At 39.9% G+C, this 25389-nt stretch overlaps 1 protein-coding gene and 1 long non-coding RNA gene across 5 annotated transcripts in view; one reads left to right on the top strand and one right to left on the bottom strand.

Annotated features, from left to right (window-relative positions):
* Window positions 1-25389, top strand: part of LOC309476671 (complement factor H-like) — a 139557-nt gene that overhangs the window by 63633 nt on the left and 50535 nt on the right. Inside the window, exons 2-17 of one of the 4 annotated variants that reach the window (XM_082139815.1) lie at window positions 2245-2412; window positions 2519-2624; window positions 2734-2810; window positions 2998-3180; window positions 3298-3465; window positions 4097-4291; window positions 4371-4544; window positions 4625-4801; window positions 4939-5118; window positions 5200-5355; window positions 5463-5642; window positions 6089-6256; window positions 6594-6761; window positions 6997-7173; window positions 7255-7428; window positions 7793-7832. In XM_082139815.1, the coding sequence (XP_081995941.1) occupies window positions 2245-2412; window positions 2519-2624; window positions 2734-2810; window positions 2998-3180; window positions 3298-3465; window positions 4097-4291; window positions 4371-4544; window positions 4625-4801; window positions 4939-5118; window positions 5200-5355; window positions 5463-5642; window positions 6089-6256; window positions 6594-6761; window positions 6997-7173; window positions 7255-7428; window positions 7793-7800 (2459 nt within the window). In that variant the 3' untranslated portion in view covers window positions 7801-7832. Of the gene's footprint in view, window positions 1-1782; window positions 2053-2244; window positions 2413-2518; window positions 2625-2733; window positions 2811-2997; window positions 3181-3297; window positions 3466-4096; window positions 4292-4370; window positions 4545-4624; window positions 4802-4938; window positions 5119-5199; window positions 5356-5462; window positions 5643-6088; window positions 6257-6593; window positions 6762-6996; window positions 7174-7254; window positions 7429-7792; window positions 7833-25389 lie in introns of those variants that run through there. The other 3 variants (XM_082139816.1, XM_082139813.1, XM_082139814.1) reach the window with 3 other exon arrangements.
* On the bottom strand, window positions 24812-25293 carry LOC309475024. Its single transcript, XR_014197470.1, has 2 exons — window positions 24945-25293; window positions 24812-24898 (listed from the first exon to the last, which is right to left on the bottom strand). It is a non-coding gene; the product is annotated as an uncharacterized lncRNA (long non-coding RNA).

Here is a 25389-nt window from a genome sequence, read left to right as displayed (position 1 = left end):
ACTTACATCTGATATATTCGCCATTTTAACAGATGGACAGTGAGTTAGCAACGAAGCTACCAGTGATGCTATCAATATTAATACTAATTTATGACTGAAGTCTTGGATATAATCTTGGATATAAAATGTTTGTTTGTAAGTGAGTGTGGAGAAGACGCGTTCAGCCGTGATCCACGGACGTAACCTTTAAGAGTATGTAATTTTTTGTAATAGTCAGGGAATAGTCCTAAATCGGAAGGTCTTCCTAAGATGTGCCTCATGGTCCATTCAAAGTGCGTTCAGTTTGATCTATCCTGGACAAAGATTTGCGGAAACACCAGACTACACTTTTAATCTACTGGAAATAATGATTTCAGAAGAATGCAGAATAAATCACGGTTAACATTTATTTTTGCCAGGCAGAATTAAGCATCAAATAAAAAGAATGAAAAAGAATGCATAGTACACAACTGATCAGCATATAATAGAGACATCGTTCAAAATGCAATATCAAAATAGTTTCAAAGAGTCAGCATACCTGGCAATAGAGACACACGGCAACAGTGTGGGAAGTTCTGTTTACAGATGCTTCCTTGAGTGGTTTGCCAATTCCCTTTAAATACCCAAGTGGAACAAAAGAACAATAAACATTTAGCACCCAAATATTTATTCAGCTTTTGTTGGACCCTTTCTCGTGACTTTTGTAACTTTTTACATATTAACCAAGGGTTCAGAGTTTGGTTGGTTAATAACTGTGTATTCTGATGAAACTGCTGACAATCTTTTTGTCTGCCGCAGTCGATACACTTGAAAAACTTGGTGTATATTTTAAAATAATAAACACAACCATAAATTTCAACTTTACACAGGGACCACTTGGTGGTGCAGTTGATTAAGGGATTCTGGAAGTAGATATTTAGCAGTTAAACAGTATTTTGAGGGGAGAAAAAAGGTTAAAATTGTGACATTATTTGGATGCTTTCTACAACAGGAACAAGACAAATATATATATATTTTTTTATACAAACATAGTGTTGACTGCATTCAGTAAGCTAAACCTTCAACTCTGTTAATCAAGTTATTTAATCTCTACAAAAATAAAAAATAGGTTTATCAGTCACTACAACCCAAGCTTTTATATCCTATGAATTTTGTCTATTTAATTTTGACGTTTATGGAATGCTTATTGATGTAAAATATTCAATTCAACTCAGGGTTTTTAGTATATAAACATTTCTCAAATTCTGGTAACAGGGTTTCAAAAATCACAAACCTCAGGAAATAAAACAACTCCTTATAATATTTAGTTTGACGTTTATGTTCACAGTCAACAATTTCTGAAGGTTAAGAACTCTTTTTTTCAATATTTCTTAAATTTTTGTAAAAATAAATAAATCTCTTTTGAACATATTCATTATTTGCCAAGAATCTGTTATCACATGACAGCCATTTGCAAATAAAGACCTTTGAGTTTAACAATTCTGTGTTTACCAAAAGTCTAGTAAGATCCAGTAAATGACATCCAGCTTTTACATTTCCAAAATTTGTATTATTATTATTATTATTAATTTTTCTGTAATGTGACATGAGGAGGATCATCTAGCCCATAAGAGAAAACCAAAATGTCGAATACTTTAAGTGTCATACTCTTCTGCATCTTAAAAACATTAACAGAATTAAGCTACAGAGTTCAGATTCAAACATGGCAATTATTTTGGAACCTGCCCTTTGCTTCCTGTTCATATGTTGTATAAATATGACTCAAGAAGTCTGACTTCTCTAAAATAACTTTGCTTTTGGTGTGTCTAAATGACAAATACGAATTGGTGCATCAGATAGGTTTTTTTTTTTTTTTTTTTTACAAGAAATATTGCTTGTGCACAGAGTGGTCTGGTGTAAGAAAAACCTCTCTTTGACTTTGATAAATGATTAACTTGTTGATCCCCAAGCAGACAAGAGTATCAGAGACAGACCAACAAAGTTACTTGTGAATTGAGATCAAAATGAGAGTTGCTGTAAAATTCCTCGGCTTCGTCTTTTGGTTGTTTTCCTTAAATTGTGCTCGATGTCAAGGCAAGTGATTTTTTGTTGTTATTTATTTAAATGTCTTTTTAATTTAGATTTTATTGACTTAAATATAAATGTTATATTATATGCACTTCCCAAACTGTAGATTTAGAGACTGTTTTGACTAGTTGTGCATGTATTTCAGCATTTAATACATGACAGTTACATCTTTGTGTAACATTTGTTTGTGTTTCTCAGACTGTCGTATAGCGGATATTAACTATGAAAACACAGAACCAGTTGAGAAAGAGTTATACGGTGATGGTGAAACAGTGAGGCTGAGCTGCACGACTGGTTTTACTGGAATGTATAGATTAAAATGTGAAAAAGGACAATGGAAGACATCCATTGAGCGACCATGTGCAAGTGAGAAAATTGTCAATTCCACATCACCAATGACCACATCATTTTTATTTTTATTTTTTTTAAATCAATGTTACAATGCAGAGTAAAACTTGTTTGATTTCTGCAGAGAAAAAATGCAGTCACCCAGGGGACACACCAAATGGTGATTTTAGTCTTACATCAGGGTCTGAGTTTGTTTTTGGAGCAACAGTGGTGTATACTTGCAAGAAAGGGTAAATGTGCTTTATGCTTTTTATTCTCTTGTATGACATGCATACTGTCCTTTTCAGTTTAACACTCCTTGTACTTGTAAAAAGTGTGCACTTGTACTTGTGTTCACAGGTTTGAAATGACAAGCAGAATCAGTCAGCGTACCTGCAGAGCTCAAGGATGGGACAATACTCTCCCTATCTGTGAAGGTACGCTTTCTGCAGTAACTATTTTTCTTTTTTGTCTTTTGATATTTTGATTTCTTTTGATTTTCTTTCAGTCATAAACTTCGGAACTATAGTGAATTATAACTAAAATAATAACTAAAATAATTTGTTGAGTGATTGGTTTGTTGGTTATTTTATTTTTAATTTATTGTAATATTTTATTGCCTAGCTGTGACATGTCCAGCCATTCGCACAGATGAGGATGTGAGTGCATCGGGCAACACAGAGGAGGGAGGTTATGGTGATGTTATTCACTTTGAGTGTGTATCTAATGACAAAAAGATAGACGGAAGTAGTGACATTCACTGCACAGAGACGGGCGAATGGAGTCACCCTGTTCCAAAGTGCAAAGGTTCATTACACTGTGTTTATGTGTTTATTTGTGTCTTCACCCAATGATCACAGATTTCTGAGCTTTATTCAAAGTTTACCAATTTAACTATTTCTCTTTCCCTTGCTTTTCACACAGAGATAACATGCACAGCACCAGATATATCACATGGTAAAGTTGTTGAGAAAAGGCAAGAATACCAGAAAGATGCCATATTAAAATACACATGTTCACAAGGGTACAAGCCTAGAGAGGGAATCCCCAGATGTGCTAAATTTGGCTGGACTCTGAACCCAGAATGTGATGGTAATGCACCATTATTTTTACATAATAAAGAATTCAAAAGGGAAAAAAAATCCAAAACAAAATTGCAAGTATGTAGTTAATGAAAAATGTTCCATACATACATTCAATAAAATATTAGTTTGATCTTAGTTAGATTTTTTTTTTTTACAAAAAAAGTGTGGGCTTGATGAATGCAGTCAACACACCAATATTTGTAAAACGTGAGAAAACAGAATGAGAATATTTACTTAACTACAAAATGAGCTAATAACTACTTACTACTATGATTATCGATTTATCTGATTATTTCGAGATAGTGAGAATGTTTTATAATTTGGATTGTCGAGAAGGTAAAGAACTTAATTTTTGTAATACAGATATTTGAAACTATACTTTCCATGCAAGCTTGATTTTCAGATAATGGTTTAGCAAATATTTATAAAGGTTCTTAAAATAGAAAATGTGCTTCCAATACAACACTCTATTCATGGAAAGCTAGAATTTAATTTTTCCGTTATAGGATTTTTTTTTTTTTTTTTTTTTTTTATTGTCAGGATTGTCTCTTGCAAAAGACACAGCATGCAAATCCACAGATCCACAGATCTGTTTCACAATTTTGTGTTGCTTTATCTCTTAATTGTGTCTTGTACAGAAGTAACTTGTGAGCTTAAGTCAACCACATTCGGAGTAAAAAAGATCAACCCAGAGGGAAAAACTATTTTCAGAGCTGGAGAAAGTGTGGAGATCACCTGCACTGAAAAATACTGGATCTTTCAAACAAAAGAAACCATCAACTCATTTACATGTGGAGAGAATGGGGAGTGGGATTATTTGCCTGTTTGTACGGGTAAGATTATAGAGAAACACTTCTGCATTTATTGCTGACCTTACCGCATGATATTAAAATAATGTAAATCTTGTTTCAGAAATTAGATGTGAAGTTCCACATAACCAGCATGTGTATAGGCCTGGATCTTACTTCTGGGGAGATCTGAAATTGGGAGTAAAAAAAGATTACTATTGCATGTCTGGATATGTTAAAACAGCAGCAGAGGCCACATGCACAGAAGACGGATGGACGCCAAAACCACTGTGTGATGGTATTGGCTGACATTAAATCTTACAATTTGTGCATATAATATGAATTCAAATTAGAATGATGGATATTTTTGTTTTACAGTAAAAATGTGTGCAACACCAAACATCCCAAATGCAGAGATTGTGGGTGATCAGAGAACACACTACGACATCAATTCAAGAATACGATATAAGTGTCTTTCTGGGTTTGAACCAGAGCAGCCTGTACAAATCACCTGTAATTCCCAGACTGAATGGACAGGCATACGACAATGCACTCGTATGATACAGTTACATATACAGATACTGGAACTTTTTCAATATTCAATCAAACCATTATATATCAGGACAATTATAATTCATAAAAACACATGTAATCAGAATTTTGTGACAAGTTTTGAAACTGTTTCCTCGCAGAAAAGCAGAAATCGTGCCGTGATATATCCGTAGAAAACGGGTTCACATACAGCCTCCCCTCCAATGAAGAAGAAATCTTTTACTCCTGCAAAACGGGTTATAAACCCTTCACTGGTGGGAACTGGTGGGATTCAGTGACATGCAGCAAAGGCTCTTGGTCTGAAGAACCTCGGTGCATCCGTGAGTTTTATTATTGTCAGTCTCAGGTGTTAGACGAATGATAGTGTACTGAAATGTGCTTCCTGTTTTCTGTCTTTACAGGGGAGGAAGAATGTGGAGCTTTTCCCAGTGTTCACCATGGAAAACTAAAGCAAAGCCGTAATGAATCTGCTCAAGTGGAATGTGATCCAGGGTTCAAATCAACTCAACGCTTCATAAAATGTATCAGAGGTACATGGGAGAAACCAGTGTGTGAGGGTGAGCTTCTCAAACTCTTAATATATTTTTGTGAGGAGTAGCGACAGCATATAGTGGACAATCTATCGTCAATGTTAATCTCAGTCTTAATGGAGTTTCTTTTTTAGTGGATGTACATTGTGACATTCCTCCAAAGGTGGAAAATACACTCATAACATCTAAACCTGAAGAATTTTATGTAAATGGATCAAATGTAACATATGTATGTAAAAGCTCATTCTCAATGAAAGGGAAAAATAAAATTTTCTGCCACAATGGAACTTGGGAAAAAACACCAACATGTGAAGGTAAGATTTTGATTGGTGATGATAACTGACTTTTAAACCTTCTTACAGATTAGTAAAAAAAAAAAAGAAAAGAAAAAAAAACTCTAGATTAGTATGATAATCTAATGTTAAACTGTCCTTCCCATAAAGCAGTCTTCTCATCTGCTTGAAGCCAAGAGAAAGAGTGATTAGTGGTTTAAAAATGGTCACGTTAATCCTCAGTGAATTCACAAAATAAAAAAGATGATAGAAACTTTTTAAATAAAGTATCAGAGACACTAAGTATAATGCAAAACCTGAATTTATCCAAAGTTATTAATGAGTAAAATTTAAAAGAATAAATCTGACTCCACTCAGCCTCTCTCCACGTGTTTTCTTAAAAAAATATTGGGCACGTTTTTCAAGCAGTAAATGTGTTATAATGTATATGGCACTATTTTACATTATGCATTTACTTGTTCCATTAGCAAAGTGTCAGAAACCACGCAAGAATTTTATAACACTGTTAAAGGAGAAAGAAGAGTACGACAATAAAGAAGTTCTGAGATACAAGTGCATCGAGCCATACAATGAAATTCCAGGAGGAGAATGGATCTGTGAAAATGGAGAATGGAATGGAATCTTTGTCTGCAGGGGTGAGCTAGAATGTTATGAATCTAAAATCACATTTACTACATAGTGGGTAAAACATTGACTAGATCCATGATGAACAAAAGCTGGGAATCATTGAATTTACAAAATAAAAGAGATAATAGAAACTTTTAAAATAAAGTATCAGAGACACTAAGTATAATGTAAAACCTGAATTTATCCAAAGTTATTAATGAGTAAAATTTAAAAGAATAAATCTGACTCCACTCAGCCTCTCTCCACATGTTTTCTTTAAAAAATATTGGGCACGTTTTACAAGCAGTAAATGTGTTATAATCTATATGGCACTATTTTACATTATGCATTTACTTGTTCCATTAGCAAAGTGTCAGAAACCACGCAAGAATTTTATGACACTGTTAAAGGAGAAAGAGGAGTACGACAATAAAGAAGTTCTGAGATACAAGTGCATCGAGCCATACAATGAAATTCCAGAAGGAGAATGGATCTGTGAAAATGGAGAATGGAATGGAATCTTCGTCTGCAGGGGTGAGCTAGAATGTTATGAATCTAAAATCACATTTACTACCTAGTGGGTAAAACATTGACTAGATCCATGATGAACAAAAGCTGGGAATGATTGTGAATTTAGTGGAACATTTATCTGTATTTTTTTTTTTATTACAAACAACTCATGTCCACTAACAGTTACAATGATTCAGGGGACACTATAAAACACTGCATAAAATGGACTGAAATATGTCTGAAACTGTTACTTGTTTAGGTAAGATCTGCCCACCACCTCCTTATGTTGAAAATGGAGACTATACTGCCTCGGGTTATGATGGTAATGAGATCACAGAGGTGTCGTACACTTGCCAGTCTCACTATGTGCTGAATGAGCAACAGCGATATTATAAGTGTGAGAAAGGGAAATGGGAGACCCCTCCGAAATGTCTGAGTGAGTCATTCTTTTCCAAATGATTCTCTTGAATCACTCCCATCATGATATACAATCAGTTGTATTTTGCATCTTTCACAGAGCCATGCGAAATTACACCTGAGATTTTTGAAGGACACAATGTGGAACCCATCCGAGAAAAGTTCTATTTACCCCATGGTACAAAGAGATATGATTGTAAATATAATTATAGAGAGATAAGATGGCCATCTATGACCTTGACATGTTCTGATGGGAAGCTGACCATTACACCATGTGAGTACATGTGTTTGTGCACTTTCATATGTGAATTAGTTGAGGTCACCAGGTTTGCCTGCTGCTGCATCTTTACCATCTTGCTAATTAATCTGATATTATAGACCTCTTTTGTTGAGGTTTCAATTCATGAAGGGTCAGTTACGGGCAGCTTTACTGAATAGAAAGTTCAAAAGAACAGCATTTATTTGAAATAGAAAATCTTTTGTATCATTAGAAATGTCTTTACTGTCACTTTTGATCAATTTCTGAATAATACATCATTACTGAATAATAATTTTAAAAAGACCACAAACTTTTAAATGTTACTGTACATTCCTGTTGAATAAATTTTTTGTTTTGTTTTTTCCCCTCTTTTCTTCAGGTCAATAAGACATATAAATTGAAAGAAAGGTGGATTAAAACACTAAGGTAAAAACTATGAAACATTTTGATGATATTACTATCCACATTTGATTTATAGCAACACAATAGATTTTATGTTTTCAGAGTTTATTTTGCGGTGCAAAATTTGAATGTGATAAAGACCCTGTAATGATTTTTAGTGGATAAGTCTCTGTGGGCATGTAAACTGATTAAAACAACAATAATGTCCACTAGTAACTCTGCATTTATCATAGTTTTCTGCATTAAGATCTGATGATCCCACAGATGTGAATGAAAATGGACAGACAGTCTGCAGGAGTGTCAATCTGCAGCAGTTTTCAATTGTGTTATACAATACACAAAATCACAAAGTATTCTTTTCACAACACAAAATAAGAGTTTCATCTACATACATTTTTCATTCACAGTCACTGCCTTTCATAAAGCTCTTACTATCAAACTTTTGATTTGCATCTCTTCTTGTTCAGTTTAATACATTTGTCTATGATTTAATCCTACTGATCTTAATGGTTAATCAATTAATCATTTGGTACACCTATAGATTTCTGTAGATATTGATTCTATATACAGTTTCTATAGAACTTGTTTGCAATTTCTGATATGGATAACCAAATGTAATGAATTATTTTTACATAAGTGATTTATAGATAATAACCACCATGATGTGCAAAGTGTGTGCACACGCATGTGTGTGTGTGAGAGAGAAAGATACAGAGAAATTTGCCATTTGTGAAAATACTGTAAAGCAGAATAGAGTATAAGGGAGAGGAAACAGTCAATGACTGTAAAACATCAGATTGATCAGAGATGCATCAGTAGAAGGGTGACAGACGGCATCAAATACAACCTTTTACATTACAGTATGTATGCCATGTGATACTGTAAACATGGTAGAGACATGGTAGTTACATTACTGTAACTCAACCTTCATCTGTAAAGGTCCACTACAGTATATTCAGTCAAATAGTCAAAATCATTTACTGTATTCATTGCCAGCAAACTCTGTTCTAGCACAGAACCTCATGGCTGTGCTTCATCACACCTTTTGATTAGACACTGGATAGATACTATTACAATCATTATGGATTCAATTACATAAGTTAGGTTATGCACGTGTATTTTCTAAAGTGGCATAGCCTGTATTACTGTAATTAATTCAGCAACAACTGTGATATGAAACATGTATCTTGCATTGTTTGCTGTTGAATGAACTGATTGTTAAAAGTACTAAATTGAAAGAAGATCATACTGTTGTGTTTCTGTGATTAAACCAAATGTTCTCATTACATATTACAATAATCTTGTGTTTGAAACAGTGATTATGTGGACTGAAATGTGTATAACTGTAATGAAAGCATGAGATCAGGTTTTGAAAGAATGACTAGCTGTGTTACAAGTGTGATCAGTTTGGATTTTTGTACTAAGAGTTTTGAAAATGTACACCTTACTTGTGAAAATAGTACCAAAGCGAATAAAAAAAACAACTGTATTATTATTATTATTATTACTACTACTACTACTACTACTACTACTCCTTGTATACATATACATTCTGTTAATGGCAAACAGTGTTAAATACCAATACTGTGTAAAAATGTTGTGAAGAAAACCCCACAGTATCAATATAGCAATGATGTGTGTGTGTGTGTGTGTGTGTGTGTGTGTGTGTGTGTGTGTGTGTGTGTGTGTGTGTGTGTGTGTGTGTGTGTGTGTGTGTGTGTGTGTGTGTGTGTGTGTGTGTGTGTGTGTGTGTGTGTGTGTGTGTGTGTGTGTGATAAAACATGTTATCTGCTTCAGCCAACAGCAACAAAGAGCGCAAGTTATGCAAACATTTCTTCACTTTAATAAAAGTTACAGCAAAACATAGCATGAATGTACAACAAAGGGCATGTTGAAAAATATCATACATACAATGTTATGTATGTACAGTGGTTATAAAATAAAGTTCACAAACCCCTTGCTTTCAGAACGTCTGCATCTTGAATCTACTACTACTCAAAGTAGTAGTAGTAGTAGTAGTAGTAGTAGTAGTAGAATCAGTAATCTGGTGGATTTTGTTGGCAGGTTAAGACTGGATTTAGATTTTTTAAATGTATTGTAGACGAATACCAATGCTTTGTTTTTTAAATAATAATAATAACAACAACCACAACAACAATAATGATAATAATTGCATGAATATTTAAATCTGTTGCATTTCGCAGGTGGTTTAAGACTGGATTTAGATTTTACATTTTCAAATGTACTATAAGGGAAACTTTTTGTTTTTTGAAAAAAAGCTATTACAATTATAAAAATGACATGTTTTTGGTGAGTTTATAATGTAATAATTTTCTCATAATGTAAAAATTATTACATTATGAACTCAAGATTTTATTACGTTTTGAGAAAATTATTACATTATGAACATTTTATTACAATAACAATGTAATACTAATTACATTATGTGCAGTTTTTACATTATGTGCTGTTATTACATTATGAGTTGCTACAGGTACGTATTATGAAAAATCCACTTTTACATAGTGTTTGGACATAAATGGCTGCTGGCAGTGTGTGAACATAATTACCTTACAATGATAAAAATCCACCCAACAGGGAGATTAGGAAAATCCCCATTAAACAAAAGTAGTCTCATTATGCCGTTTTGATTCTCTGAGCAGTGTGATGTCAGACTGCTGAGGCCCCGCCCATGGCCGCTGACTGACAGTCCTGTATTACCATAGTTTCTGTCCTCAGTGAGTTGTACGCTATCCGCCATTTTCTCCACGCTCGAGCAGCTGTAGCAACAACAATGTCTCAGCAATTGTTCTGTTGTTGGATGTAAGTGTTGTTATGGCAATTCATTTTACTTCATGTAATGTATGTACTTGCATGATAACAGAGAAACGCTGAAGTCTGTATGTGAATGGCCTTTTTGCAAGAATAAAGTACTTAAAAGACAAGTGGGTCTGGTTTTCATTGCAGTCTCACCACTAGATAAGTTCCTCAACAAGTGTGAATATAAGAGTCTTCATTTTCTCCCATCATCTAAGCCACTGAGGACACAGTTTAATTTTCGAAGGTAATGCACCCCCATAACTAAATTTGTTTATGTCTGCGCAAATCATTTTACACCAGACTGCTTTATGAACGAGGGTCAATCCAAAGGGACAATCCAAAACACAGGTTTTGCTACAAAGTTATTACTCAAGGATGGATCGGACTGTAAAAAAAAAATTTCTGCTGTAAAATTGGGCATTTTAACATGGGGAGTCTATGGGATTGACTCTCTTTTGGAGCCTGTCTCTAGCGGCCAGTTGATGATTTGCAGTTTAAGTCACTTTCATGTTGGATTCATGGTCACATAGTATCAAGCGCGAAACGCAAGTAACTTTGTGGGCGAGTCTTGGGCGCTGTTGCTATTTTACCGGCGGGATAAATGACTCTTGCGCCCGACGCAAATCTTAAATGGGTTGGTCTGAAGTAGCTTCATTATTCATAGGTGTGGTTTGGGCGTAACGTGAAATAAACCAATCAGAGTGACATCTCACATTCCCTTTAAGAGCAGGCGCGCTTGTTCCATGGCGGTTTACTATTATAACGGCGGATTTGCCAGGCGCGCGCCAGTAGCGGTTCACAGCCAAGGAGACCGACGTTCTCGTCAGGGCCGTAAAACACAGAGAAGTGACATTGGGGATGGAGAAACACACCCAAATTAGCTTCGGTTAAACAGGGGTATAATAATTTGGATAAATGTGTAAGCTAGATTTATGCCTATTTTTCACATCTTCATGGACACAACAATGATTTCCCTCGTGTGTTAATTTTTTTCCTCGTAATAATGTATGGTTTTCTAAAAATGAGAACTGCTGCATCTGTGTGTAGATGAGATAAGCAAAGTGCATGCGCGTTGTGCACACGCTACATTGATTATGGCCAAGCATGCGCCCTTAAAATAGCATATGAATAACATGCGCAATGCGCCACTAGGTTTTTCCTGGTCAGTGGCGAAATCGTTTTCTAAACCTGCAAAATAGCACCAGGGAACGTTTACGCCAGAACAAGCCTCCTCTTTTCGCTGAACCGTCCCCGGGAGCGCAAGTTAATTTCCTAATTTACCGACGTGCGTCTGTGGAGGGAAAAGTCAGCTGTGCGCGGGTGCAAAATAGGAATGATACATGCGTCGGTGTACAAAGTCAATTGCGCTGGGTGCAAGATAGGGCCCTATATATATTTGTTTACTGTTAGTTGTAAGTGTTTTGTGTAATTCACTGTGTATGTTGATGATAATGCAAGGGAGAGATAGAGAGTTTATGGATAAGACTTTAATGCTCACTTCATCTTTTGTGTAATGTACAATAAACTTCATAAAACTCATCAGTAATGCTATGGCCATCATTCCGACGGGGTCCGCTACAACAGGCTATTACTAATAATGGATAAAAGCAAGATGACAGCACAAGTTGTAACCGTAATTAAATTAAACTAAACAAACTCTTCTGTCTCCATGCAGCATATATTCTCTGTCTCTGTAGGCATTATTGTCCGACTCAGGTTCGAACTGAACACCGCTATTGAGAGTTTCTGACATTTTCAGTGCGTCCTGACACTGGAGCATGTGATCTTGAAGCTCCGCCCTCTTCTTGAAAGGGGGCCAGGGGCACCAGCTCATTTGCTTTTAAAGGGACACACAAAAAACGGCACGTTTTTGCTCACCCCCAAAAAGTGTCCATTTTAACATGCTATAAAAGTGATCTGATAAATTGTCTCCAATGCACATGCACTATCTATCTTTCTACCTGCTCTACATACATAACAACACACTATCTGCAAGTGATGGAGAATCAAACTGAGATATTGAAAACTATAAGAATCACAATGCAAAACAAATTTAAGACAAGAATACTGGATATTAACTGGCTAGATGAATTGCATCAGATTATGATGAAATTTATTTTAAAATATTTCAGTACAAACTTTATCAGCCAGTGCAGAATTATAGAAATCAGGACACTTTAATAATATTCAAATATGTAATATCAATATATGAAACTTATTTTATGCAAAATGTAAAAATGTATTTTTAATGTTTTTTCATTCAAATTTATGCTGTATGTAACATAAAAAGGGCAGCTCTTGTGACAGACAAACAGGAGAGAAAATGTGTAATTTAATCGTACTAATTTGAAATAATCAGCCTCACACGATTTGCTCAGAAGAGGTCAGATATCAATACATTGTGAAATTGCAGAAGACTTGCTTCATCTACCTTCAAAAACATCAATTCCGGGATATTTGTATTTGATCTTCCCATACAAAGAGCACTTCATGTTTGCACAGAGTATTTGCTTTGCAGCATGGTTCAATTTGCTAAGTATGTAAAATGTTTTTTTACCACAACAGTTCCAGGGGTCTAAAGCTCACATTTGTCAATGTTTTGAAGCTGGAGTACATCACACACAGGAGAGAAAAATTACACAACTCCCTCAAGTGGTTGTTATTGCGAATAAAGTATATATATTTTTGTGATCTCAGACTTTGATTTCTTTTTTTTTACATTGTATAAATAAATTCAAACTGTAATTTCAAAAAATTAATAAAAAATAACCGAAATGTTGAGAACAATTTAAAAAATAATGACAAAAGTTATGAAATGTTTAAGATTTACTAAATTCATAGGTTTGCAATGCTGAATAAATTGTATATTTTCTTCTGTTCTCTTCTATTTTCTGGGTTTTTTTATTCACTTTTCACTCAAATTGTTGATAATTGCTGAAGATTTACTTGAATTTATTACTATGAATTTAAAAATAAACAGAAAAATGTAAAATGGGACCATTATCACGTTCGCTCAGACTTTTAAATCTCATAATATATCTGTTTCATTATTATTGTTGTTGTTGTTGTTATTTGGACAAAATAGACACGACATCTTTTTCACATATAAATAACCCTATATGAACAGTCCTGCCCAGAACTGGCAAATATTAACTAAGTTAAAGACCTTGTTTGGTGAGTTTCTTCATCTCCTAGAGTGAACAAACTAACAGATTGGGGAAAATGAGATCAAGTTTTGCTATTTTATGTGTTTGGATATGCTTTAGTGTTGATGCATCGACACAGAATGGTAAGGCATTTCTATTTTAAATTAATAACATACAGAAATGATAGCAATGATGTAATTTTCCAATTGTCTAACAGGTTGCTCTGAGATCCCAGAGGAGGAGAATGCAGAAGTTTCTCAAATCTCAAGGAAAGACAACTACTCTGATGGTGATAAACTTGACTACAATTGCAAACATGGCTATGCATCTCCACTAAAAATCACCTACGTGTGTAGGGATAATAATTGGACTAAATCACATGATGGAAAATGTTCACGTAGGTATACAAGACACACACACAAACAAAGTTTCGAAATCAGTGGTCTGCTCTAAAAATACTTTTAAATCTAGTTGTATGCATTAAACGTAATATGAGTAATTTATTATCACGTAATTTCATTGGATTAGACTGCACGTGGCGGTACTGAAAAAGTCACATACACTTGAAAATTAAGGGTCCAAAAGTTGGTTTTCACAGAAGAATCATTTTTGGTTCCCCAAAGAACCTTTCATTGAACAGTTCTTAAAAGAACCCTTTTTTTCTTAGTGTGAAGATCATTTAAAAATTCTAAAGAACCAAATTCCAATATAAAGAACCTTTTATTTTTTTACTTTTTAAGTGGCTGGGAGGCCTGATGCTTTGGTGCTTATTTTATATCTCATTATCATATATTTGATAATCTATTTATGAAATGTATTTGATATATCATCATTTCTTTATAAGATAATGCATTTTGCTACAAAATAATATGTTGTATAGTTAATATTAATGGGTTGATATTATATATTCTCTTTTATAATATTATTTCATATTTTGGGGCATGTCTTTCATTATTATATATTTTATTTTATAAAATTATTTTGTATATTGCTAGATAAAATACAGTGTAGGAATAAAAAAAAAAAAATTGGTTCACAGATTCATATAAATGAATTAGATTTCCCAATGGTAGAGATGCTGTCAGACTTCATGTTACATCATGCTGACGTTTTTCAAAATACTTTCGTGACAGCAAGAAGTTCCCTTTCAATTGACGCAGTGGGAACGCTCTGCGTGTTTGCGTCATGAAGCACATGTGAAATAAGTCCAATGGTGTGACAAGATGTCAGAGGCGGGTAACGTCACAAACCAGGAAACTATAAAGCATGCCCAAACAGTGCAACGCTAGCTTCTACCTTCTGTAAGCGCTATATGTGTTGTCGATCTCATGAAAGCGCGTATCTATAGCACGAATGATATTTCTCGTATAATTTTTACGCCAAAAAGAGTTTTTGCGTACATATGATATGCAGTTTTCGTGTGCATATGATACGCACTTTATGGCGTGTAATACGCACGCACTCCTCACCCCTAATCCTACCCAAGGGGTTTACAGTGCGTATCATTTGAACGCAAAAACTCTTTTTGGCGTATAAATGATACGAGAAATATCATTCGTGCTATAGATACGCACTTTCATGAGATCGTGTTGTGTTGTCTGTCTACATATGTATATATGTATATATATATATATATATATATATATATATATATATATATATATATACTGTATATGAAGAGTTCAGATGCAAAAGCCTAGCCTCTAAGTGCCATCTGAAATTTTCTTCTAGAATGATAATTTTTATAAAGCTTGTATATTTAAGTAATTTCACTTAAATGACAATTAATAGGTAATTTGCATTGCCATTTAAGTGAAATTATTGAACTTAAATATACGAGCTTGATAAAAATGATCATTCTAGAAGAAAATTTCAGATGGCACTTAGAGGCTTTTGCATCTGAACCCTTCATATATATATATATATATATATATATATATATATATATATATATATATATATATATATATATATATATATATATATATAGTATGGCAAGCAAACAGCAGTTTAGACTGTGAGATCTAATCTAACAGATGGATGGATCTAACAGAGGGGTGAGAGACGGGCCTGACCTTATCTCTACCCTCACCTGCTAGATCCAGTGCCTTCTCTTAAGGTGCATTCCATTCGACAGGGTCCCTACGCAGTGTTCACTGATCCCTACTCCCTGAACACGGTACATCAGTTGAAGTGGACTTCGCTGACAATAATTGCTCATTTGGAATGCTCTGCAACGTCATCAAAGAAAGGCAACAACGGGGTTGCACATATATGATATAACTTAAATAAATATTGTAATTTACTTTACTTTCAAATTTAAAATCATATTAATAGGCCTATATATACAAAACACGTAACCTATCTAATAAATAAAAATAAAAACATTGTATTAGTTTATTAGACTACTTACATAAGCTGTACTGTAACGGTCATTTAATATGAAAATATTTTTTTATTTGGTTATCTATATATAAATGTGCTCTTAATATGGTCTTAATAATTGTAGAGGTCTCATCTTGTGCGTTTTCTTTCCCAACCGCAGCTGCATAGCATTAGCAAACATTCCTGAGGTAAATAAAGTGTAAGGGTGGATTCCTGCAGTAGTTCAAGCTGCAAGACTGCCGGATGTAGAAAACGTCTCGGTTACGTATGTAACTCTCGTTCCCTGAGTAGGGAACGGAGACGTTACGTCGGATGACGACGAATGGGGTTTCGCTTAGAAAGCCTCTCACCTTCGAATATACAAAACGAGCCAATGGCAAGAAAATGCCATGGGTCTGCGGAATTTGCATAGCGTAAGTCCGCCCCACGTCGTGGGTATATAAGGAAGTACGCTGGCAACATGCAGATATGTTTCTTCACTGAGGAGCCGAGACTGAACTCCGGTGTTCCAGCGGTACAGCGGAAGTGGCAGGGAGACGTAACGGGAACTTGGGTTACATACGTAACCGAGACGTTCCCTTTCGTGGTCACTACGAGTTACATCAGTGACGACGAATGGGGTTCCCAGTCTAATCACGCCACCTCGGCTGTCTTCCAGTGCCCTGCGTAAGTCTGAGCTCCCTGTCATGAGACTAGCACGGACGAAGGACTCCTACTTAACACAGGAATACCAAGGTACACTGGGAAGCATATCTCAGTGGAAATATGCAATTATGCCCAGCCCGAAGGGGGGGACTTGGAATACACATATGACCCCGAGGGGCTACATATGGAGAATCACTGGGGTATCCAGCCGCAGGTGGAATATTTCAACCCCAGGGGTGGAAAGGTGGCTTGCCGAGGGAAAAACACATGCTCAGAGAGGCTTACAGTGGAATACACATGTGGGGGTCGCCCAGAGGGGGAACCATGCACATGGAGGCACCTAGCCAAGCGCGAAAGCTGCCGGTGGCATAACTCTGGCGTTGACGTCGACAGTGCTGGAGGAGACTCAGGGCTTATTAGGCTCACCTGAGGAGAATATCGCACGTATCCCGTCCGTGGAGAGGAATGGCGAGCAAGCGAAGACACCTGAGCAGAATCTAGTACCGGCTAGTTGAAGCGAGTACATGAGAAGAAACTGGCTCCACTCGGAGATTATAGAATCTTGCGAATGTGTTAGGTGTCGCCCAGCCTGCAGCTCTACAAATGTCTGTTAGCGAGGCGCCATGTGCTAAAGCCCAGGAGGATGCCCCACTCCGAGTGGAGTGGGCCGTCACACCAAGGGGGCATGGTCGACCTTGCTGCTGGTATGCCAAAGTGGGACAACCTTTGCTTGGAGAGAGCCTTTCCCTTCAGCTTCCCACCATAACAGACAAAGAGCTGGTCTGAGGTCCTGAAACACTGCGTTCTGTCTACGTAAGCACAGAGGGCGCATACTGGACACCCATATGTAGGGGTGGTGGTGGTGCAATGGATAAGACACATGCCTTTGGTGTGAGAGACCCAGGTTCGAATCCACTGTGAGACACCAATGTGTCCCTGAGCAAGACACTTAACCCCTAGTTGCTCCAGAGGCGTGCGACCTCTGACATATATAGCAATTGTAAGTCGCTTTGGATAAAAGCGTCAGCTAAATGAATAAATGTAAATGTAAATGTGGACAGAGCAGTGCCAAGGCTGGGTCTGCCTCCTCCAAGGGCAGCGCTTGCAGGTTCACCACCTGGTCTTGAAAGGGTGTGGTGGGAACCTTGGGCACATATCAATCAATCAATCAATCAACATTTATTTATATAGCACTATTCAACAACCTACAGGTATCCAAAGTGCTTTACATCAAGGGATAAAAACAACACAAAACAACTTAGAATAATAAAATAAATAAAAAAATCAGCTCCGACAACAAAATGTCTCACCACTCCTGGGTATTGAATGCCATTCTAAAAAGGTATGTTTTAAGTTTAGACCTAAAAGTAGTTTCCTCTGTAATTATACGAATGTCCGGCGGTAATTTGTTCCAGAGTCTTGGTGCAGCAACTCCGAACGCCTGATCACCCCACCGTTTATATCGTGACCTTGGCACTTCTAAAACCAATTGATTAGAAGACCGCAACACTCTGCCATGGTCACGCACGGTTAAAATCTCAGCTAAATACTCAGGTGCCAGGCCATTTAAGGCTTTAAAAACAAACAGTAAAATCTTAAACTCTATTCTAAAACGCACAGGAAGCCAATGAAGAGTAAAAAGGACGGGCGTGATATGTGCCCGCCTAGATGTGTTTGTTAAAAACCTAGCAGCCGCATTTTGCACAAGTTGAAGGCGAGCTATGGAGGTTTGCTTCAAACCAACATAGAGAGCATTACAATAGTCCAGCCTCGAACTAATAAAAGCATGAATTGCCTTTTCTAGATCATGCCTGTTAAGAAAAGGCTTAACTTTAGCCAGAAGACGAAGCTGGAAGAAGCTCATTCTTACAACATTTGTGATTTGTTTGTCAAAATATAAGTTACAATCGAAAGTAACCCCCAAGTTTTTAACAGCTGGCTTCAGGAATGATGCCATGGTTCCTAAACTAACCGATGGACCATTAGGGGAGTTACTAAAAATTATGCACTCCGTTTTAGCTTCGTTTAAGCTAAGAAAGTTTTGTGACAGCCACAGCTTGATATCCTTAATACAGTCCAGAAGGGAGTCTAACACCATATTATCTTTCGATTGCATAGGGAAATAAATTTGCAGATCATCTGCATAACAGTGAAAAGACAGGTTGTGCTTTCCTATAATTGCCCCTAATGGAAGCATATATAAGGAAAACAGGATTGGTCCCAGAATTGAACCCTGGGGTACCCCACAAGAGAGTGGAGCAGCTGACGAAGAGCAGTCACCTATCATAACAGAGAAACTCCTATTTGCCAGATAGGAGCTAAACCATTTAAATGCTGAACCTCGAATGCCTACACAGTCATCAAGGCGAGAGAGGAGAACTGCGTGGTCCACCGTATCAAACGCCGCTGTGAGGTCTAAAAGCACCAAAACAGCTGGATTACCGGCATCTACAGACAGGGCGATATCATTATGTACTCTCAGTAAAGCAGACTCGGTACTATGGCGTGATCTGAAACCAGACTGAAACTTTTCAAGCACAGAGTTCTGTTGCAAAAAGGCTTGTAACTGTAAAGAAACAACTTTTTCCAAAACTTTTGACAGAAACGGCAGATGAGAGACAGGTCTAAAATTGGACAACACTGTAGGGTCAAGATTTGGCTTCTTAAGTAGGGGCCTGACCACAGCATGTTTAAATGCAGCCGGGACAGAACCTACACTAACTCACATATCCAGGCCGGGGTCTCAGGATCACGTGAGAGTTAGCCGGCCCGAATTCCAGGCACGCTTCGTCAACCGGAAATGCCTGCAGGTCCCCTACCCTCTTGATGGAGGCCAATGCAACCAGGAGCGCTGTCTTCATTGACAGGAACTTAAGCTCCACTGATTGCAGAGGCTCAAAGGGAGCACTCTGCAGGGCAGTTAAAACCACTGAGAGGTCCCAAGAGGGTACGAGGGGAGGACGAGGAGGATTCAGTCTCCTCGCTCCCCTCAGGAACCTGATGATCAGGTCGTGCTTTCCCAGAGACTTACCATCAACTGCATCGTGATGTGCGGCAATGGCGGCAACATACACTTTGAGGGTGGAGGGAGACAGCCTTCGCTCCAACCCTTCTTGCAGAAAAGGAAAGAACGACACTGATCGGGCATTTCGTGGGTTCTTGATGTTTAGAAGAACACCAGTTGATGAAAAGGTTCCACTTCAACGCATAGGCATGTCTCGTGGACGATGCTCTAGCAGAAGTGATGGTAGCCACCACCGCTGGTGGTAGGGTACTCAACCTGCCTCGTCCCGTCCAGGAGCCACACGTGGAGGTTCCAAAGATCGGGACGAGGGTGCCATAGGGTGCCCCATCCCTGAGAAAGCAGGTCCTTCCTCAGGGGAATTGGCCAAGGAGGTGCTGCCGCGAGGAGTACTAGTTCTGGGAACCAGGTCTGTTTGTGCCAATACGGGGCAACCAAAATGACCTGCTCTCGATCGCACCCTTCGCCAGTAGGGTGGCGACCTCCGCTCTCATGACAGGGGCATTGCCACCGACCATAATGAAGCGGACTCCCCTGAAGCGGGGAGGAGACCGTGTGAACTGAATCGAGTAGCCGAGCCTGATGGTCCTCACGACCCAGCGGGACAGTCTGGGAAGCTCTAGCCAGGCTCCCAAGAACTGTACCAGCGGGGTCATGCGGACCACAGATGTACCCTCGGTGGTGCAGCGAGGCGGAATGACCGACGTGGGTGGCATAGCGGCCCGGTGCGGGGGCACGGTCATTAGCCGCGTCCTGCCAGAGGAGGCCAGGGAAGGACCAGCGTTCCACGGGGGCGTGCTCTGGCAGGGGTCTGGCGACAGAGGGGGACGAGAGTGGCGAGGCTCGTGAGTGGCGCACACTGTCATCCACAGCCTCTTGGGGCTCGGAGGAAGGGGCAACAGTCCTTGAAACAAGAGATTCTCCCCCGGCCCTCCACCGGGGGAAGGAGTGGCCCTGCTACCAGCTCCTGAGAAGAACTGAGCCCTAACTCCAAGCTGCCCGTCTCGAGAGTGCTGCTTAGCCCGGCGTTTGGCCAGCTAAGGGGCGGAGACGGGCAATGCCGCCCTCCTGCATCCTCCTCCTGCTCGGGGCCGGTGAAGGCTCGAGGGGAGGAGCCGCAGGGAGGCGGCCTCGGCGGGAAGCAGACAAAGGAGACCGCACGGACGGATGACCATTGGTGCAGAAGGCCTCAGTCCGCTTCAGGGAGGGTTGAAGACTGTTGGGCGCAGTCCTCAACCACTCCGCCGAGGAAGCCGCCCGTCTCAAGAGTGCTGCCTAGCCAGGCATTTAGCCGGCTAGGGGGCTGAGACGGGCGGTGCCGCCCTCCTGCAACCCTCTCCTGCTCGGGGCCAGTGAAGGCTCGAGGGGAGGGGCTGCAGGGAGACGGCCTCGGCGGGAAGCAGACTAAGGAGACCGCACGGACGGATGACCATTGGTGCAGAAAGCCTCAGTCTGCTTCTGGAGGGTCGAAGAATGTAGGGTACAGTCCTCAACCACACCACCAAGGAGCCCAGCCAGGGACATGGGGGAGCTGAGAAAATGAATTCTCAGAGCCCCTCACATCAACCTGGCTGAGCCCATTCCTGGACCACACCTGTGGACATCACCTGGCCCGGGATTACGCAGGTACCGATGTCGCCCGTAGAGCGAGGTCAGTAGTGTGCGTGGCGGATCGACCAGCCCGGACATAGGAGGCATAGCGTCCCTGCCTGGGGGCGTGGTTGAGTTTCCGCGTTCTGTCAGTGTTGGCCAGGGAAGGACCAGCGTTCCACGGCGGCCTGGTCTGACAGAACTCCCGAGTCAGCACTGCCTCGAAGGCGAAGGCGACACACAGCACTGCATGCCTGTGCCACGATAGTGACAGAGAACATACAGCCCATGATCGCCACGCGATCGAGTGCAGCGAAGGCAGAGGACACCCGCGGGCCACGATAAGTCAAGGGGACTCTCGCGAGCTGGAGGCGTCCATTTCCAGAGGAATCAGGCCCGCCTTGTGATGCTGTGAGTGACATGACACCATCTGCTGGAGCCCCGAATGAAAACACTGGGTCCCCGAGAGGAACCAGGCACACACGGAAGCCCCACGGTTTGCGATGTGGAGGGGGGCGTGGCCCGAGGAATGCTAGTCGGTATTTTGCCACACCGTAACCCTCAGATCACCCTGGCCACCAGCCAAAGTATCCCCTCTCGAGGAAGAGATAGATTTGGGTGTGGCAGAGGGGACTCTCACACAGAGATCATTGAGTCTCGATCTATAACATCGCGACAGTCATGTTCCCGCAATGAAAACATGACTCATCCACGAGCGCTGCCGAGCGTGATTAAGCCCAACACGCGAAACAGCGCTCGTGACCGTCAGGCAGATGAATCACGCACCCACATCCAGTAAATACACGGGCGAGCCGTCTGGAAAAAGACATGCCGCGTGCAGCTCTTTTAGAGAGAGGAAAAAGCTCAGCAGAGTGCTGAAGCGCCCAGGGAGAAACACACACACTGTTGGCAGATCACTGCACAGATCAGCAGCAGGCAATGCAATCTCGCTGGAACGCGCCATCACACCAACACACTGAAGAGCCGCTCGTCTCGTAGAGTAAAGATGATTCAGAATGGCTTACAGGAGTGAAGAGAACTCTTGGCTCCGAAGCGAAAACATATCTGCATGTTGCCAGCGTACTTCCTTATATACCCACGACGTGGGGCGGACTTACGCTATGCAAATTCCGTAGACCCATGGCATTTTCTTGCCATTGGCTCGTTTTGTATACTCGAAGGTGAGAGGCTTTCTAAGCGAAACCCCATTCGTCGTCATCCGACGTAACTCGGAGTGACCACGAAAGGGAACTGCACATTTCTTGTCTATTCCACCCACTGCCATTGCCACGACGGAAATAAGCGCAGTTACAATAACTTAATATTTGTGGGAGAGCATTGCTATAGAGAGTGACGATATTGTATTGCAATATGTAGCACTTAAAAGTCAATACCAAATCAAAACTAGTTAGCACATTAGTTGAAATTGAAAAGGTTTAATGACAAAATATGGTTATGGTTACACTTAAAATAGTTACAAAATAGATGTATGAGATGATGATAACTTATATTATTAATTGTACCCAGCATATATGAAAAATGTTACCTGAGAGAGAGACAGAGAGAGAGAGAGAGAGAGTCAAAGAAAAGAGGAGGCAAAAGGAGAGAGCCCCAAGAAAGGGACCCAGAGAAGAGGAGAGCCAGAGCATCAAAAGAGACAGAGCAACAGTTTCAATCTTCTTTTATCCTTGACCATGTGACTAAAAACCAAATGTGAGACATTCAAACTGACCAATCAGATCATTACACGTCCCCCACTGTACTAAAGGTGTGACAATTTATCGACCCCCAAAGTACAAACAGTTTGGCTACAGGCCATCTGTGTCTTTGGGAACTCCAAATGGTCATTGTGGTAGGAAGAGGGGGTAGAAAAACAGTCAAGCAAATATCTTTGTTCATTTAAAATATCTTGGATTATTTTCAATTCTACAAAAGTAAAATAAATAAAAAATGACTGCGCCTCAGCTGCTTCTCAACACTTTTCATTTGTGTAGATATTCATACAATAGACTATGGAAATGTAACATTCATCACCCCAACCATTCATAAATACTCTAGTTTGTTTAATAATAACAATATTCATGAATACTCAAATGTATACGTAAACTCAGAGCCGTTAGAAATTTAAATTTAAAATCTCTTCCAATGGCTCTGCTCTATGGTTAGTTCAGACTGGTGATGCGGTGCACAATGACAGTTGGTTGATTTTCGCTCTCCACTTCCAGCAAAGTGATGTATCGATGTTCCTTTATTTCCTACACCGTTTGCAGTGCCCTTCAAACTGAACATGATTGTTCCTTTCGGATTGGAATCTTACTTAAGATGGCAAAAAAACCTGTGAAGTCCACTTCGCAGTCCACTTATGGTCGAATGGAACGCACCTTTAGTGTTCGGAAGCACACTTTGCAGTTACTTCCGCACTGGGTGGGTATCCAGCTCTAAGGAGTTGGATGTTGAAAGCATCGAGGCAGGAAAGGTTGAGGACTCGCCACCTCACTCTCCAGCCTGTGAGGAGCTGGTGGAGGTTGTGAGGAGCGCTGTTGCCAAATTAAACATTGACGCTCTCAACACAGAGGTTCCAGGAGGCCAGCAAGCAGGCGGCGGTGTTCCAGAAGCATCTCCCCCGCTGCTCTCAAGTCTCTGGAGCTGCTGAGTGGGAGCAGTCAGGGCACCGAAGGTGCCCTGCTTTAGGGCACCGAAGTGGTTGCTCAAAAAACACCAGAGGCTAGTCTCGAGAGGCTGGTTCTCTTAGTAGATTTTCTGGCAGCGTGGAAACTACTACCAAATATATCTTGATGGGTCCTGCACACAGTCAAAAAAAAGTGTTTTGTCTACAATTTGAGTCTTGCCCACCCAGATCTATGGGGGGTCCTACCCACAGTAGAGGGCCCTGAGAAGGCTCTGGTTATGGAACAGGAGGTAAAAGCTTTGTTTGGGAAAGGGGCCAGAGAACATGTACCTGCCCCCGACAGAGAAACCGGTTTCTACAGCAGATATTTTATCGTTTCAAAGAAGGATGGGGGGTTGCGTCCCATTTTGGATCTGCATTATCTGAACCGCTCAAGTTGTTTACCTTGAGAAGGATCGTACCACAGGTCAGATCAGAGGACTGGTTTGTTACAATAGATCTCAAGGATGCATACTTCTATGTATCCATCCTTCCACAACACTGGAAGTTCATTCCTGAGGTTAGCTTTCGGGGGCGAAGCTTACCATTATCAGATTCTTCCATTCGGTCTAGCTTTATCACCCCTCATGTTCCTCAAATGCCTGGATGCAGCACTGGTACCACTGTGTCTTCATGGCATCCGCATTCTGAACTACATCAACTATTGGTTGATTTTAGTTCTGTCAGGTCCATTAAGTCAAGAACACACAGACAATAAAAATAATTTAAGAATTTTTATTGAATAGATTGCAAACAAGTTGATGTTCCTGAATTGAAATTTGGTGGTATGGCTCTGTTCAGGGAGTCCTCTGACCTTTCATGAGCACCATGAAATAGCAGAGAGTCAGAGGACAGCAGCAGCAGCATTAGGGAACGCCCACACAGTTTAGGACTGTGAGAGCTAAAATATCCCCCCTGTGAACAGAGCAGGCAACATGACATAAAGCAAATGCCACGTTATGCATAAGGAGGAGCTGGGGAGGTGGCGGGCAGCAGAAGCAAGCAGCAAGCATGTATGAGCAAACTGAATGTGCTTTAAATAGGGCGCCTTGTTTGAGCTTTGGCCATTGAGCAGCGAGGGGAGTTAGCCAGCTAATGCAGCTCAGCTGAAGCAGATCAGCTGACGGGACAGTGTTGTTAGCAAATAGCATTAGCAGCGTCTTGACTACCTGGCCTGCCAGAACTGACGCTGACGCTCAATTTCAGTCGCATCAGCAAGCGGTTCGGCATCGAGATGTCATTCTCGCGCACATGAAAATGTTGGGGTTAAATTAATAAAATGATAATATTGTGGTTAA

Source organism: Leuciscus leuciscus, assembly GCF_965113295.1.
Source record: "Leuciscus leuciscus genome assembly, chromosome: 15".
NCBI lineage: Eukaryota > Metazoa > Chordata > Actinopteri > Cypriniformes > Leuciscidae > Leuciscus > Leuciscus leuciscus.
Note: the sequence above shows the minus strand (reverse complement) of the source record. Positions and strands in the feature narration are given on the sequence as shown.